The sequence below is a fragment of the Mus pahari genome, chromosome 2 (assembly GCF_900095145.1).
Source record: "Mus pahari chromosome 2, PAHARI_EIJ_v1.1, whole genome shotgun sequence".
Classification (NCBI taxonomy): Eukaryota; Metazoa; Chordata; class Mammalia; order Rodentia; family Muridae; genus Mus; species Mus pahari.
In genome coordinates, this window is record NC_034591.1 from 109,573,226 (window position 1) to 109,591,202 (window position 17,977).

At 44.0% G+C, this 17,977-nt stretch overlaps 1 protein-coding gene across 2 annotated transcripts in view; it reads right to left on the reverse strand.

Moving 5' to 3' along the window:
- Window positions 1-16,449, reverse strand: part of Prickle2 (prickle planar cell polarity protein 2) — a 327,581-nt gene extending 311,132 nt beyond the window's left edge. Inside the window, exons 1-2 of one of the 2 annotated variants that reach the window (XM_029534978.1) lie at window positions 16,218-16,449; window positions 15,567-15,652 (exon numbers count right to left, since the gene is read on the reverse strand). In XM_029534978.1, the coding sequence (XP_029390838.1) occupies window positions 15,567-15,652; window positions 16,218-16,367 (236 nt within the window). In that variant the 5' untranslated portion in view covers window positions 16,368-16,449. The remainder of the gene's footprint in view (window positions 1-15,566; window positions 15,653-16,217) is intronic. The other variant, XM_021190345.2, reaches the window with a different exon arrangement.
- Between the last annotated feature and the right edge of the window lie 1,528 nt (window positions 16,450-17,977).

The following is a 17,977-nucleotide window of genomic DNA, read 5'->3' on the forward strand; positions in this document are numbered from 1 at the left end:
AAGGAAGGAAGGAAGGAAGGAAGGAAGGAAGGAAGGAAGGAAGGAAGGAAGGAAGGAAACCAGCCAGCCTTGAATGTCCAAATCTATGGGTCTCTAAATGCAAAGGTGGTATTTGGGGACTAGGAATGTAATTCTGCTATTGCTTCCTTACCACTCCTTAGATCACAAAATCACAATCATCAATCTTGTAACACCTATGTACGATTCCAAATTCTTTAGTGCCAGAAAATGCTTTAAAATCTGGACAGAAATTAGTCAGTCATAACCCCAAACATAATATGTGGTGTATACTATTTTAACAATTTCTATGAAAAGAGATGGTATAGTTTACTAAAGACAAGAGTTCACCATGAGACATGAACACAGACATAGTAGTTCTTGACTGTATTTGCAGATTAACAGAAACAAGAGAAACAGTCACATTCCCATTGAGAAAACAAGATTTTCTTACACATCCACCCGTTGAGACCTCTGCAAATTTCGGAATGAGGTGTCTCATGCTTATCTGTCATGAACAAGAAATGTTTCCTCATTAAAAAACAACAACAACAACAACAAAAAACTATGCCTCTGCATATTACAGGTGATCAGATAATTTGTTCAAATTTTCTCTTGACTTTTAATTTTTCAAAAACTATTACTGTCAAAATAATCCGCTTTCCGTTCTGACCTTTGAGTCCCATACCCTCCAGCAGTTTAGGCAGTCGATGTATCTGTATGGAATGCTTGCTAGACCAGGTACTGCTGCAGGTATCAAGGACTGAACAACAACAACAAAAAGCAGGCAGCGAACGACCACGTGACCCCGATATGCTTACGTAAGTTAAACTATTCCTGGGGACAAACACAAAGCCCAGAATTCATTAACATATGGTTCCAGGTAGGGTACAAGCTAAGAAAAGTCTGAAAGCTAAGAAAGACAAGAGGGGGCTTAGGGACTGGAGTCTTATTTAAGATCAGCGGGAAAGCTGTTCTCCAGAAAGAACAAGCAAGCAGGCCTGTGGGTAGGAGAGGGCCACACTACACAAACATACCCAGGCAGTGCCATCGTTTGCAAACATCTGAGGCGGAAGGTACCTACTGCCTTGACAGTACAGCTCCAGGGTAGGGAGGGAAAGAACAAAGGAAGATATACTGTCTACATTAGATAAACCTTTTACTTCCAAGTTTGTAAGAGGTGATCCCCAATAAAAGTGTGGCATTTTTTTTTAAAGCTTTAGACTCATCTCTTTTTATGCCAAGCCAGAAGGAAAGCTGGGTGTTTTCCCTGGTACTGTTGATCAACTCAATTGGATCATTTCTCCACTGTTTGGAAAAACTCCCAACTTCTCCAATGGGTCTCGTTTTCTAGGTATTCTGCTCTGTCACAGGCCTCTCTCTGTGCTCCTGTCCAGGTCTATATTTCAATTTCCAAAGATTTCCATTGTGTTATCCAGTAGAAGGTCTCATTTATGTTTGATCACTGCCAGAGATACCATACTTTGGTTTGTTCAAGTCTACATATGACCCAAGATCCTAATGACCACTGTGCTATACTCCATAAATTTTAAGTGAGAGGAAAGGAGACGGTGAGAAAAACCTCCTGCTCAAGAAAAACTCAAGGCCAGGTTTGGTACATGTCTGCCATCCCCTGAACTCAGAAGGCCAGATGAACTACATAGAGACCCTGGGGGTGTGGTGGTGAAGGAGGGAGGAAAGAAGAGAGGGAGGGAGGGAGGGAAAGGCTACTTCTAGGTTAATTTCCTTGACACTCCCATTCCATTTCTTGCCATCCTCCCACACCTTTAACAGGTGGTTGAAGTCTCCAAAAAAAAAAAAAAGACAAGCTATTGGGCAGCTGGACTAAACTGATGTTCATTTAAGCTGTGTGCATGTTTGCGTGGGCGTGTGTCTGTCTGTGTGTGTGTCTGTGTCTTGTGTGTCTGTGAGTGTCTGTGTCTCTGTGTGTGTGTGTTTCTGTGTGTCTGTGTTCATTCTGATGTTCTTCTGGTGTCCTGACATGGCTATCAAATCCTGGAAGGCTGGGCTAGATTTGAAATGCATGAAGTTTCCAACTACACTTCCAGACCAACAGCTCCTGAGAACTTGCCTATTCTAAGTCCCAAGTAAAACTAAATAAATGAACAGTATTGGATTGATGGACAGCCCTAGGATACTCTAGTGGGTTAAAGCCTACATCCATCCCCCCAGAGCCTGAGAGGAGCACACAGATTAAGGGTCCAGAATATACTCAGAGCCAAAAGACATACATTACCGTTGGTGTCAACTTGCTCTATGGCCAAGATCTGTAGCGTTTCAGTTTCTGCAGGAAACAATAGTATCTGGCCTGTAAGTGGTTTCAAGGATTACTTAAGAGGTTGGGTTTGGTGGTGCACACCTTTAATCTCAGCACTTGAGAAGCTATTTGGAACACTGTGAGTTCAATGCCAGCCTGGGATACACTTATCACTGTATAAGACTTCAAGTAATGTGATTCCTATAATACTCCTGGCACATTGTAAATGATCAATTAATGATAGTCATATGATAATGATCACAATGAAGAAACTACCACTCATTTTCGTTTTACTTTAAACAAGCTATTCTAGTAAGTCTAGATCCCTTCATGGGGTTGAAATGGGACAACTGGGAAGGAGCATTAATGTTCCTCTTCCGTTTCTCTTTATGAAGTGGGTTTTGTAGGGGCTGTCTTAACTCCAGTAGGATTTGTAAGAATGGTATTCATTTCTAGAATTACTAAGAACTTAATTTTCTGAGACAAGACTATTTTCTCCCCCCTTTGAATGTGAATCCATTATATGACCTTAATTAAAAGGCCAAAAGGTCAAATGCTCTTTCCACAAATAACTCTCTCCCCACTACTAGTTCATTTCCTATGCATTTCCCTGGCAAAGCTATAAAAAAACATTAAAAGAAGATGGATGGACTCTATAGGGTGACCCAGGGTGGGTCAAATGATTCAGGCCTCATCAATATGGGCTGCAAATTCCATCACAGAAGTCCATCCACCAGTAGCAGCTTCAGCAATCCTTTCCTATTGCAAGCCCTTAATTGTGCCTTAAAAGAGGTCAGGTGGGTTCCTCACAAAGTTATCCTAAAGTCAAGGCCCAGATATTCAATGTAACCACATGACACATTTAGAAAGCCATTTACTGGGAGCTGGAGGGATGTCTCAGTGGTTAAAAGCACTGGCTACTATTACTGAGGACCTGAGTTTGGTACACAGCACCCACACGGTAGCTAATAACTCTCTTTAACTTCAGTTCCAGGGCTCCAATGCCATCATTTGGTTCCATGGACACTAAGCACATACATAGTCTGCATACATACATGTAGGCAAAAGACCCATATACTTAAATCAACTTTTTTTTAAGAATGCCATTATTGGACAGGATACTTAAGAAGGGAATCATATTTTTTTTCATGGCTTACTATAGTGGCATCAATACAGAGGTTCCTAAAAGATAGATGAATTCGATAGGAGAGGGGTGTCCTTACTTAAAAAAAAAAAAATGGTTTTTGTAGATGTAATTACAAATCTCGAGATGAGATCATTCTGGATTAAGGTGGTTCTCAATCCAAAAATAAATCCTTAGATGACACATCAGGCAGGATGAAAGCCATGTGGTGATGGAGTAGAGATGGGAGTGGTGAATCCATAAGCCAGGAACATGAAGAGTGGTTAGGGGCCACCAGAAGCTAGGAGAGGCAGCAACCAGATTTTCCCACGAGTCTTCAGGGAGATCACACTCCGCTCATACCTGATTCTGGACTTTTCTAACTTCAGAAGTCTCAGGAGTTGCTGTTACTTTAAGGCAGTCATTTAGGGATTTGTTCCTTTCAGCTCTAGGGAGGTCATACAACTACATGAAACTACACATAAAGGAAACAGACTAGAAGAAAATCGTACCTTACTACTAGGACTACACATTTCTGGCTGATGGAATTACACTATTTCTTTTCTTATTCATAAATCACCTTTTCTGAATCTTCAAAATTGCCTAAACTACACTTTCAATGGCCTTTCAGCCATAACTAGAGTAAGAGATGACTCTACCTTAAAATGCTGTTATCCATAACTATATTTAAAAACAATTTAAATATCATACTGGTTACCTTTCTTGTCACTGTGACATCTGACCAAAGCCATTTAAAGGGAGAAGGGTTTGCTTTGCTCTGTTTACAGGGGGTAGTCCCTTGTGGCAGAGAAGGCTCTGTTCTATTTGTGGCAGTAGGGGTGTGTGGTGGTGCTTGTTCACATCTTGACAGATTAAGAATAAGAGAGAACCAAACATAGGGCCAAGTTTTCTCAAGATTTGTACCTAGACCCTATGTCTAAGGGTTCTACAACCTCCTCAAATAGCACTTTAGGGAGGCTCATTTAAGTACCCGAGACTATGGGGAATATTTTCACATTTAAACCAGAAATATAACCCCAAATCACAGGAAACTTCAATTTTGTTCTTCCACTCCCAGAACCCACAAATCATCACCACACCCTTTTCTAGGACCACTCGTATTACAAGCCCAAGAGAAAGCAGGCATTTCCCAGTTCATTTACTGCCTCGAATGTTCAGATTCATAAAGATTAAAAGGAGCTTGGCATGGAGCTTTCTAAACAACTCAACAAGTTGTTGGAGGAGCTTCAAAAGCCAAGTCATCAAAGAAACAAATGAGAAAGCAAAGCCCTGGGTGTCTGATTGTAAAGCAAAAGGCTTTGAAAATTATGTCATCAAGGCAACATTATAGGGCCATTGAAAGAGAGAAATCACTTGCATTCTTTTAATAAAATCCCCTGAGGCCTAACTACTCAACATTTGAAGTTGGAGCATGCATTCCTATGCTATATGTACCCACGACGAGTCATCTCCTAAGCATGGGCAAGTCAGTTCTGTACCATCTCATACTCTAATAAACACAAAATCTCATAATGGCCACATTAAAGGATTTCACTGTCCACATGTGATTGCATTGATTTTGCCATCGAGACACCTAGATTTCCAAAGTCTCAGGACACACATTCAAAATCCTGAATACAAAGACTTAAGATGGTTGTATGGCACATCGTTATGCTTGCTTCAATCTGGTCACAGAAAGCATACTATGCACTCTCACCTTTCACAGGTCACTTTTGTGGATTCCTTCAGGAGACATGCAAAAAGTTATGACTTCTCTTGATTCTTATGCATACGGTTTAGGTTGTGTGTGTGTGTGTGTGTGTGTGTGTGTGTGTGAAGGTGGGTACCCACGGGCCACACATACCTGTGGTGGTCAAAGGACAACCTAAGTTGTTGGTCCTTGTCTTCCACCTGGTTCGGGGCAGGGTCTCTTGTTCATAGCTCTGTGGAACCCCGCCCAGAAATGCTCCTATTTCTCTCTCATCTCACCATAGGTGTGCTGGGATTACAGGTCCTAGCTGCTACTTCCAGCTTTTACATGGGTTCTCAGGATCTTCAGTTTCATATGGCAAGACCTTTGTGCACTGAGCCATCTCCCTAGGCCATAATGATCTTTCTAAAGACTTCCTTCTCAGACTTGCACTCTGTCCAACTAAACCCCAAGCTATGAACAAGCTGAAGGAATTCCCATCTTTAATATACACAGATCTGGTCAAGCTACCATTCCCCTTTTATGAAGCTTGGAATCCTGGAGGCATCTTTCAGAGACCCTAACACACCATCTATCTCCTCCGATCTGATAGGAGTTTCATGTTTTCACAGCCTCAAATACACCAGCTAGTCCAGGGTTCCTCAGACAGCTTCATTTACAGACAGAAAGCAGATTCTATTCCCAAGATACTGAAAACAGAAGACTATCACAGTACAGTTTCATATTTAGACCCCGAAAACCAAAATGTTATAACAACTCTTGGTTAAACAATTTGGTAGCTTGAGCCTGAAAGACCTGTGACCTGCTGTCTGAGTGAACTAGATTTTTGCTATCTGTTGCTACATCCCTTCCATGTTACCTTATGTTTGAAGAAAATGGAAGGTCAAAAATGCATCTCAGAAAACTGCTTTAAGTATGACATGAGGTGATGCATGTAAGTCACCAGACACATAAAGTTTCCATAACATTGGTCCCTTCCCTATTGTCATTTCCCAGACACGGAGGACTTTGTTGCCTGGATGTCGGGGTTTGAATGGCTGTCCCTGCCAAGGAGTGACTTAATATTCCTAGCATCCTTCTAGCCATCTGTGGTCATGGTCTCTATTAAATCTGTAGCCACAAAATCAGCTGTGTACTGGCACTAGTCATAGGTTTGTGCAAGCAAGGCAGAGAAAGTATGAGCGTAGAGGAGACAGTAGGGACTGTGCCTGCCAGACACACATGCTCCATCTAAAAGGAAAGAACTCTAGGAGACGAGTTGTCATATATTTTCGGTTATCCCAAGAAAGCAAAAATTTGTATTTTTGCCCATATCAAATGTCAGCTAACTCAAGATTTAAATCCTGCATAATGTTAACAAGATATAAGCACAGATCTTATTTTTAAGAGGTTTCAGTACCTGATCTCAGGTTCAGACACTTAATAAATGTTCTTCTTTTTTATGTCACAAACAGGGATCTTAAGGACTAGTGCTCATATAAATGGAAGTGCTTAGAAAGGCCAGAGAGCCACCAAACTCCTTGACTATTATTAACCAGGCAAGGGAAAAACAGTCTGTGTATTCTACAGTGTAGTTCTCATCTTGAACCTGAGTACAACTGGTGAGACAGGATACTCACAAGGGGCCCCTAGAGGATGAGTTTGAAATACAGAAGTGGATGCTCACAGTCACCTATTGGATGGAACACAGGGCCCCCAATGGAGGAGCTAGAGAAAGTACCCAAGGAGCTGAAGGGGTCTGCAACCCTGTAGGTGTAACAACAATATGAACTAACCAGTACCCCCCAGAGCTCATGTCTCTAGCTGAATATGTAGCAGAAGATGGCCTAGTCGGCCATCACTGGGAAGAGAGGCCCCTTGGTTTTACAAACTTTATATGACCCAGCACAGGGGAATACCAGGGCCAAGAAGTGGGAGTGGGTGGATAGGGGAGCAGAGCGGGGTGGGGAGGGTATAGTGGACTTTTGGGATAGCATTTGAAATGTAAATGAAGAAAATATCTAGTAAAAAAATAGAAAAAAATAGAAAATTACCTTCCTCTTAGCCTTTGCAAACTGTTTTTAAGAACACCTTACGAACATTAACTTGGGTGGAGGTTATGAAGGTATAGGGTCCAGTTCTACCAAGGCCAGTTCACGTGATGTGCATATCCCCCTGCCCCAACCCCAGGGAGAGTCCATAGGCAATGAGGGTCTAAATCTGCCCTTCCACGAGATCTCATTCTGTTAATATCACTTAAGCTCCCTCTTGGGAGCTCTATCCTGTCTCTCTGATCATGAGAGGAGAACCATCATTTCCACCGAGACTGATAGGGTTTCTGCTCCCGAGGAAGTGGCTTTTTAAAAATCTATCTTATAACCTGCCATTTCTGGGGCCTTGAACCCAGAACATCTCTCTCTTCATACAGCCCTGTTCCCACTGAACCGTCTTGGAACCTGTGAACTCATGGAACACATACTCCATCAGAGGCATGTGTGTTTCAACCCATAAATGCTACAACCACCTCATCAGATGAACCATATTACCTCCATTTCACTCAGAAAACCGAGCCTCCGAAGTAGAACCAGGGCATTTTTTTAGGGGTTTTTGGTGTTTGCTTCAAAAGCATGAGAGCCTGGGTTATATCCACAGAACCCAAGTAAAAAGATGGATGTGGTAGTACACACTTCGACAGCCTATGCTGGGGAGACAGAAGCAGGGGATCCCCTGGGATTCACTGGACACCCAGCCTGGTGAAATCAGCAAGCCTCAGGTCCCAGTGAAAGACACTGTCTAGAAAACTCAAGTGATGGCTTCTGTGGAATGACATCTGAGTTAAGCCCTGGTCCCTACACTCGAGCACATTCAGGCAGACGGCATCCCAACAATCGGCATTTAAAATTTGCCCCTTTAGCCACTCTACTGTAGTACTCCACAGTAAGTCTTTACGAGCCTCAAAGAAACAGTCATGACACTGGCTGGAAACAGTCTCTGGCTGCCCCCAGAGACTGTACCTATTGCCTTCCTACATGTACTTAGATAGAAACCTTTAATCTCAAGAAGCTGGGGGATCTGGGACCGATTCCCAGTAGATGATGATGCTCCTACTCTCCGCAGGGAAGTCCCTCTGGGGTACTCATTAACGGCAAGGTTAAAGGGTAACCTTTGAGCCTACAGAACCAAAAGACAATAAAACAGCAAATTTATTCGGTTCTCCTAACCTTTGAGCCTACAGAACCAAAAGACAACAAAACAGCAAATTTATTCGGTTCTCCTTCCTCCTGTTGACGGAAACCAAGGAAATATTGGGGTGAGTGACGCTGTTCAACAGAGCGTGAGCATCATAGGCAGGATTAAAGGCAAATTAAAATATATGGTGGAAAATGGGTGACTGACACCGATGTTCTGTTTTCTCACTACTCGTCAGACACAAACTGTCACTTGGGGCAATTAAGCAAGGATTAATTACCAGGTTGCCATACAAGCTGAGATATCTCAACATCACAGCCCAAGGAGTGTACATTCTTGGTTGTTTTTTGTTTGTTTGTTTGTTTTTTTAAGGAGCTGGGATGGAAATTGGCAGGATAATTTGACGACATTTTTTTTTCTAAATTTTCCACATCCATATCCTCTGACCTAATAGTTCCAGTTATGTGACAGAAATATAGAAGTGGGCAAATACACAGGCACAGAACAGTGACAGTGTGAGAGCATTCAGTAAGAAACAGCAAAAAACAAACAAAGCAAAAAATCGCATGCTGAAAATTAAGAAATGTATTAGATCTTTATGTTCTACATAAACGAATGTGGAAAATATCCACAGATTATTTCAAAGGATAGAAAAATGCAAGCTCTAAATGATAATATGAAGAATATATGTTAATAAAATGACATGACTGAATCTGAGAAATACTTACTAAACCATAATTAACATGTATCTCTGGTTTAGCAGTTGAGAGACTGGTTCTGACCAGTCCAAGGTCATAACCACTTTCAGCTCTGCATGACATAAGGCCTGCCTTGTAACTCCACCTTAGATGTCACCAAAAGAGTGGGTGGGCCTGGCTGCCACTGAAACTTTATTTACAGGCTTCTAAAGTAGAATTTTCATATAATTTTTATGTGGCCCAAAATGCTTTCTTTTTATCTCTTTCTGACCATTTGAAAACCGTCTTAGCATGAAACATGTAGAAGGCTTTGTTCTACAGCTGTATTTTCCTCCTCTGTGTGTGTGTGTGTGTGTGTGTGTGTGTGTGTGTGCATGTGTGTGCATGTGTGTGCATGAGTGAGATTTCAATTCCTTTCATAATACCAATATCTATTTCCAAATAAGAGATGCCAAATATATTGAGATGGACTACAGGTTTTTGTTTTTTTTTTTCGTAAGAAACCCCTATTAAAAGACTCAACTTCTATCATACATCTAACAAAACCAAATCACATTATACAACCAGTACCTTTCTTAGTCCTGTCTGGAAGAAGATCCCAGGTATAAGTGTCTAAGCCTTTCCCTGTCTCTCTCTGTCATACACACACACACACACACACACACACACACACACACACACACACACACACTTTTCCTTTTCTAGCAAATGTATTGATTGAGACAGCACAATAGGTGGGAAACTATTTCATAGCCAAATAACAATCCACTAAAAACCAAGCCAGCATCACCCCAAATTATGGCTGTAGTTAGAAGCCCAGAGTCGCCAAGGCAACTAAGAAAGGATGCTTTTCAAGGCACAGGCATGGCTGCCCCCTGAAGGCAATGCCTCTGGAGCAACCATGGTCCAGCCAAAGCATGTGCCTGGAAAAGCCTCCTTATCCAGAGACTAACTGTTCTACATAATTACAATGGCCTCACCAAGTCTAGCCCTGCTGTGGGCTACCCCTGTCAGCTGCTCATGAAAATGGGACTCCAGGAGGCTGTTGTAAAAGTCTACCTCTTCCTGCTCCAATTGAACCTACATGTATACATAAAGTTGCAATGTTAAAGAGATTACAAGGGGGCTTAGAAGCCCCTGGAGGGTCATTGATCTGGCCTTGCAAACCCCATTGACAGCCTTTAGAAAGAGCTTTGGTCTGTGCCCTGCTTCTCTGGCTGCTTTTATTTTTACCTCTGTTCTCAGCTAAATTGGCAGGAAATGTTTCCTTATGGCTGTGACTCCAGCGGTTCACAGACTCCTCATTTCTAAACTAAGTATGCATGCACTCTAAATAGTAAGTAATCCAGTCTAGAGGCCAGCACCAATTTTCTATAGAGTCACATACTAATCAGTTTAGGCTATGCAGTCTATGGTCTCTCATCTTCAACTACTCAACCCCACCGCTATCACAATAAATAAATAAATAAATAAATAAACAACAAACAAATAAGATGACAAACAAACAACAAACGAGCTAGGCTTTGTTCAGTAATTTCTTATATAAACATGGAAATTTGAACTTCAGATTACTTCCCTAAATTGTGAATTATCATTCTTTTAATTTTCTCCTTGCTCTTTAAAATTATTAAATCCATTTTGATTCACCGCCATACAAAAGACCTGACACTTAGATTTGGCCAAGAGGTCAGAATTTACGAGCCATAGTCTCGATGTTTGCAGTGCACAGTGTGGTCCTGGAGCAGCTCAAGAGGCATTTTGGAACCTCTCGGGAAGACAGACTCTTGGGTCCTATCTAAAACCAAGAGAACAAGAACCCGAGTTTGAACAAAATCTCCAAGCAATTTATGAGCAGGTAAAATCTGAGAGGCCTCGGCCTGCAGGAAAAATGCTTATAGTCAGATAGATTTGGATGATCATTGACTAGCTTGGCTGTGAAAAGCCAGGCATCTGCTGGAGTTCTCTGGGACTCCCAGTACAAAAAGTAAACAGTCACACTCACATCCAAGAGTGGACACGCCTGAGAGATGGGACACAAAGCACTTGTTTGGTTGTCAGCGTTCTCCACGGTATTAGAGCAGCTTAGTGTTTCCAAAACTTGATTGGCAGAGATGAAGCACTCACTTGGGATTTCTAGCACTGGACAGGTAACCTGGATACTCAAAGAGGTCCTGCACTAACCAGAATTTGGGGAACTGAGGTAGGTCAGACTCAATACCATGTAAAAGGAAACTACTCAAGAGTCGCCAGGAAGAAAACTGGCCTGACAGTATCAAATCGTTTTGTTTTGTTTTGTTTTTCCCAGAAAAGCCAGAAGGTTGAATTTAATATAGGTGGTTTACTTGTTAAATATGCTCAGCTGAGGAAACAGACCCCGCTAACAGTTGGAGGACTCAAGCCTTTTGCTGTCCCAAGAGACAGATGGGTCTCCGGGGATGAACATGACTCTCGGTGGCCCAGTGGCCTTAGCTAAGTGATATAGCAACTCCAAGCTTTGATTTCCTTATCAATAAAATAACCACACCTAGCTCAAAAGGTTTGGTAAGCTTATATGTCACATGTGGGAGCCTGACACCCTATCTACCAGTCAGTTTGTTCTATCATTACCATGTGTTCCGTTTTCTTATTGGTATTCCATGATGGACATCGGACACTGTTGTCATTAGTAACCGAACGTGCAGAGATCAAACTATTGTGCAAAAATCTCCCTGCCCCTGCCCCAGACTAGATGCAAACCTGCAAGCATAGTTGGTCCCCCAGTAGTCCTCTTGTAGCAGATGCACTAAGTACCAAGTCATAGTCCATGAAGCCGCCTTCATCTTCCTCCTTGACATCATCCTCTCTGCAGTCTGAAAACTCGGGGCGTTTCCCACTAAGCTGCCATGAGATGATGATTTCTTTTCACAAGGTCACCTGTAGCAAGCAGGGGCCACCTGTGCTTCCAGTGGCTCTACATGAACTGTAAGAATTGTGGGTCTTGTTTTCCAAGACACATAACCCCTTATTTTTATTAGAAATCCCCCAAATATCCACATTTGCTGCCTAAAGGAAAACAGACCAATAAAGTGGGAGTGTACCATTACTCAGCAAAGTCCTTGTGGTAGAATATAGTCATTTTAAGAACTACACTTTTATACATGTCTTTTATACCTCATGGTAAGACCCAAAGTGAGGAGAATAATTTTGCCATTCATTCTGCAAGGTATATTATTAACTCAGTGCCTCTTGATGTTAATGTTCACGCAAGTCAGCCAAGTGCCTCGCTCCAGTTCAAGACTCTGCAGGTCAAGGGATGGGATTCAGATGACTTCCCTAGCAAGCTTCCAGGAGCTGGAATGTTGGGTTCCTTAGCAGCTCCAATCAGCAAGATTCTCCTCCCTTTCTTCATTTAGATCTCCACCCAAACGTCATCTCCTCAGAGATTTAGCACAAACCACCTTATCTAGGATTTAATTATTTGTGGAATGGGGCCCGGAATCCTGATTGTCTGTCTCTTGCTGAGTCGCCACCACCAACAAAACACCTGGCATACAACAGCCATTCAAATATTTGTGCTGTAGTCTTCCAGTGAGACAGGAAAGGGAGCCTAAGTCCTTCTTCCAAGGTCACAGAGCTAGTCAAAGAACAGATGCCAGCTAAATTTTTGGGTGTACTTCAAAGCCCCAGGTCTGAGCACTGTGCCAGAAGAAAGCAGTTTGTTTTCTCTGGGCTTCCTTCCTAGAACTCACAGCCCTTTGTGCTAGGAAGCAATACCTTACTTCGATCTTCCTCTGAAGAGATGCCTGTGTGGGCTTTGGGATGGAGGAGGATCAGGCTGGATACACGAAGACCAGTTAAGTGGCTTGGGTCACAAGGGTAGCTCTTAGGGTTTTTTTGTTGTAATGGTTAATCTTCATTGTCAGATTGTTCAATGGACTTAGAGTCACCTAGAAAATGTATCTCTAGGTTTGTCCATGAGACTGTTTCCAGAAAAGTATAACTGAGGAGGAAAGGTCCACACTAAATATGGAAGACAGCATCCCAAAGGACAGAGGGTTGGCATTCATCTCTCTCTGCTTCCTGACTGTGGCTACAATGTGACTAGCTGATTTGAGCTTCTGTCCTCATGTCTCTCCCATCATGACAGACTACTATTGTTGGAATGAATGTTCTAATAAGCCCATATAAAAGACACACAATCCAGATGTTATATTCATTTAAAAAATGCCTAGATTGGGCAGATCTAGGTCTACTGTAACTTCTTCCCCAGCTATAAAATCCCTTGTGACTTGCTGTTTCTTCTGGCCACATGGTTCTGGTCTATGGTGGCTTCCTATTCCATCCACCCTCTTCTCTCCCCCAACATCTGCAGCCTTCTCTTGAACCTCCAGTCCCACCTTCCTCCCTCCACTGCCCAGTCACAGGTGCTAGCCTTCTACTGACCAGTTACATTGGGGAGAAGGTCCACATGGCATCACTTGAGTATGTGAGCATTTGCTCACTGGGGACAACCACACCTTGAGGAACCAGTTTTAGCTATAGGTTACAAGCAGCATCAGACTGAACCACTGCAGGCGACCCTCAAACTACAATCAAAATAAACTATTCTTTCCTTAAGTTACTTTGGTCAAACAGCTTGCCACAGCAATGAGACTTGGAATCTTGGGAAAGATGTGTGTTCTCCTTGTGTCAGAACAAAAGCAAGCTTCTGGTGCCTGACACTCCAGCCCTTCTTTATCTCCGGGCACTGGTGTCTACCAAAGGGCTTAGGGCTCCCCAGTAAATGAAGGTAACAAGACCATTTAAAAGAAGACTACAAAGATTACTAGAACCCCACAAATGATCAGGCAGAAGGTCACCCAAGCTGCTTCCTGTCCAGTGATGGGAGGAAACACCATAAAAACCCTATTCATGGCACAAAAGGGAAGCCTTTTTGCTGGTGCTCGTGGGGAAATTACTTCCATGTGAAAAATCCCTCAGTTTGATGAAAAGGTCTCTTTTCCTTCATGGGCTGAAAATAAAACCCTTGTTTTCCCATTAAAAAAAAATCAGCTGGGTTAAAATGATGTAAAGTTCTAAGAAGCTATGATCACAAAGGTCAAAACAACCCTGGTAATCCAGCATCCTCAAATAAGTGAGCTATATCTCCTCCTGCGCAGCCCTTGGAAGGAAGCTGGGACCAACAAAATTAGTGCACATTTACACTGGGCCTGGAAATAATTCTTTCAACACCATACTTTAACCCAGGTAAGTGTCCTTGTCACTCCCGTATAACAGTAGAGAAATCGGCAACTGTAGACTCTTAGGGACTGAACGTTCAGTGGTCACACAGCTATATACCCTCACTGAGCCACTTGCCAACTGACCTCTAGTCAGAGGGTGATCCATAGGCAAAGAAGACAGGGAGACTGCAAACCACCTGCCCTGCTCATCACTTCCATTACATTGCCAGATGGATCAAGAGAAGCCATGAGCTATTCTATCACGCTGAATTTAGCTTACAAAATGGTTTCAATATCCACACCCATGTGGAAGCCACTTTCATACCTGAGACACCCGAGGGCCTGCCTAGAGCATATCACCTTGAAGACAGCACCGACACTATTGACAGATGCCTATGTCCAATCACATATTTATAATGGTGCCTGCCTGGGCTCTGTCACACTAGTCATTAAATGCTTGAAAGCCCCAAGTCTGTGCTCATTGCCCTGAAACAAAGGCAGAGAGCCTGCCAGGCTCATCTGAGGTGGGAACAAAAGCACTTCATCTCTGAAGAAACCAGCTGGTTTCCTTAACATGGAGTGCCCAGCATGGGCCAGTGCTGTAGGAAACTAGAGGTATGCAAAGGTGGTGGTGGTTAGGGGTAGGGGTCACAAACAACTTCTCTCTGTTGTATCCAAAACAGTCTCCTTCAAAGGACCCTGGGAGTGGGAGGAAGGATGCTTCAATCCAAGAAGGATACTGGTCAACTGTCCACTGTACCCACTTTTTCCTTTTCATCAAGATGACAGGGAGAGAACTCACCTTTATATCACCAAGCGGAGTCTGTAAACCCACACCCCAACTTCCCTCCATCACCGCCCTACCAGTCAGATGCAGTGGGAGGGTACCCGGATCCCTCCACTCCCAAACAAAATCATTGCAAGCCAGCTGAGGCTGCCTGAAAATCAACATTCGAGGCACATTAATAAGAAACATCTGGCCACGGGAAGAGGGTTGACACAGCACAGGCAGGCAGTGGTGGATTTGTGGTTGGGACCCAGAGTTACAAGGACTGAACTGAAAGCACAATTGGAGAACACCAGTTAGTCTAGGCAATCCTCCACCCACTGCACCACAGAGCCTGGCAACACTGCCATGCTCCGGGTTTGAATTGTTTGGGGCTGAGTTACCTAGAGACTTCCCACTTAAAGCTCGGCATCAGGAAAATGCATCTCCTGCATCCTCCAGTGTCTGGCCACCACTTCCACCTTCAATATTTGTAGCAGATGTAGCTGGGCTCTTAAAGGAACAGTGTTTGCATTCTTTCCATGTAACTTACAAGACAGACTTAAAAGGGGGAAAGTGTATTTATTTTTCTTCCCTAGTGTTGTGTGTTTAAGACCATCCTACCTCCATTTGTGCAAGGCGAACCCGGGACACTGGTCACCACAGGCGTTACATGGCTGGCCTCTCTCAATCCGACCCAGTCCAGTCAACTTCAAAACAAAAAGACAACACAAGCGTGTCCACCACCAGGGCTCCCCTCAAAGCCCCACTTGTATCCTAGGCAGGAAGGCCTGCCCCTCCCACCCCGCCTCTGTGATTGGACTCAACTGTTTTCTGATGTTGGGGACTTGGAGCCAGATTCTCCCACCTGGAGAAGGGCATGTGATCCCAGGTGGGCTGTCTATATAGAGAGCATGGGCACCAAACCACCCAAGAAATGGCTTGGCTGGGGCTTTGTCTCCCCCAGACACCTTGGTCACCGGTTTCTAAGAAACAAAAGCAAGACCTTTTCGTTCCCTGGAGTTGCGGGGACCACCTGGTGGCTGCCCTGGACTAAGCCAGGGTTCCCTAGAAGAGGGTAGCTGGGACGCCCAAAAGCCAGTCCCAGGTCCTGTTTCTGGGCTGGGGTTCCCATATGCCTTAAGAGAAGAGGAAAAGAAAAAGGGTCACCCTTGGTGCCCCGAACTATGGCATTTAGGGTCTAGGTCCCTGGTGGCACTGTCGCCCGGCCTGGAGTAGGGCCCAGCCCCTCGCGCGCCCGCGGGGCCAGCTTACCTGGGGCCACAGGTGCGCGGCCGCGGGGCGGAGAGGGGCTGGGCCCGGGCGCTGGCTGCCGGCGGTGGGGACCGGGCGGGCGGCTCCGCTCGGGTGGAGGACACTCACCGAGCGGCGGGACAGTCTTTTCCGCGAGCTCCGGCTGAACATGGCCGGGCGCTTCCCGCACGCAGCGCTGTCGGTTGAATGTGTCCGCGCTGCAGCCGCCGGGAGGGCGAGTGGACTGGGCCGGCGCGGTCGTCAGGCCGGCGGTCTCCGCCTAGCTGTCCCGCCTGGTTCGGGAGAGCACGTTTCCCCTCCTCCCTTCCCTCTGCAGCTCGCTCCCCGCCTGCTGGTCCCTCCCCTCTCGGCGAGCTCCCCGCCCTCCCCCAGCCAGTCCCATCCTCTCTGGCACCAGCTGAGGCCACTTTCTCTTTTCTCCTGCTTCCTTGCCCTCTGGGGAGAACTCTTTGGCTGGCCCAGCCCCTAAAAGCTCTTCTGCTCACTCTGGTCCCTGAAGTTAGGAAGGCAGGGGACACTTCACAGTCGTCGGGCGGAGATGTAAAGATGAGAGATTTTCACGTTAAATTTAAGCATTTAAACTGTTCTTCTACTGTGTATTAATGACCTCTCAAAATTTGTTAAACTTGTATGTCTTATCAATATATGTGTCTAATATAAATGTATGCATATAAATGGATGTATGTATACATATATATGCAAATAGATAGATAGATAGATAGATAGATAGATAGATAGATAGATAGATAGATAGATGGGTCGATAGATGGTGGTGAGAGTGGCTCACTATGTATCCCTGGCTGGTCTATGTAGAACACACAGGCCTTTAACTCACAAATACTGGCCTGCCTCTGGCTTTTGAGTACTGGGATTAAAGTCATGTACCACCATTACCTGCCCTTTTATCAATCCTTAAAAAAAAAAAAAAAAAAAAAGATGTAACAGAAGCCTTTATCTTAAAGCATGGTTGAAGGATGAGTCAGGTCATGTGCAGTGGTTGTGACCAGCACAAACTCAGGGCTGATGGAAGATTAGGGATTGAAAACAAGGATGTTGTTCTAAGAGGCAAGACTATGGTGTCCACTAGTCATTGATACTTCAGCTCAAATAACATTTCCCCTGAACTCTCTCCACCACCCACTAAGCCATCTCTTACACATTCATGACATACAAACCATGTGTTGACATCTGTTCTCAACCAAACCCAAATGACAGAAGGGCCTTGTCTTCTTTGCTTAGGCACATATGTAGGCTTGCATACTCCGGATACTCCTGGAAGTCAAAAGAAGACAATTTGTCATCACTGAAAAGAAGATGGCCATCTTCTGGCTTAGCACTTTATATCTGGGCCATTGAAGTTGAATGCAAAGAAGCCATCCCCACCTGGGATAACACAGCAAATGGAGGGCAAGATACCTATCTATCAAAGTCAAAGGAATAGCCAGATGCAACTCAGACACCCCCTTCTTCATCAGAACAAACTGTCCACCTTCACCAATAAGACAACAAAGTTTAGTTTGGTTCTAAGGAGAGGCACATAAGGTTTTGCCTCAGCAGCAAAATTTACAGAGAATAAATTCAGTAATTAAAACAAATATTTATGTACCATGATCAAGGAATCAAAATCAGTACCAGATATTTCTGCCGATTCCTGCCTTATCCTCCCCAGCCTCACCTACCTCACCCTCCTCCTTGCCCTTACAAAAATGCTCTGAGAACCAGAGGGCTATGGTGAGAGATCAGCTGGTGACATGCTTCTT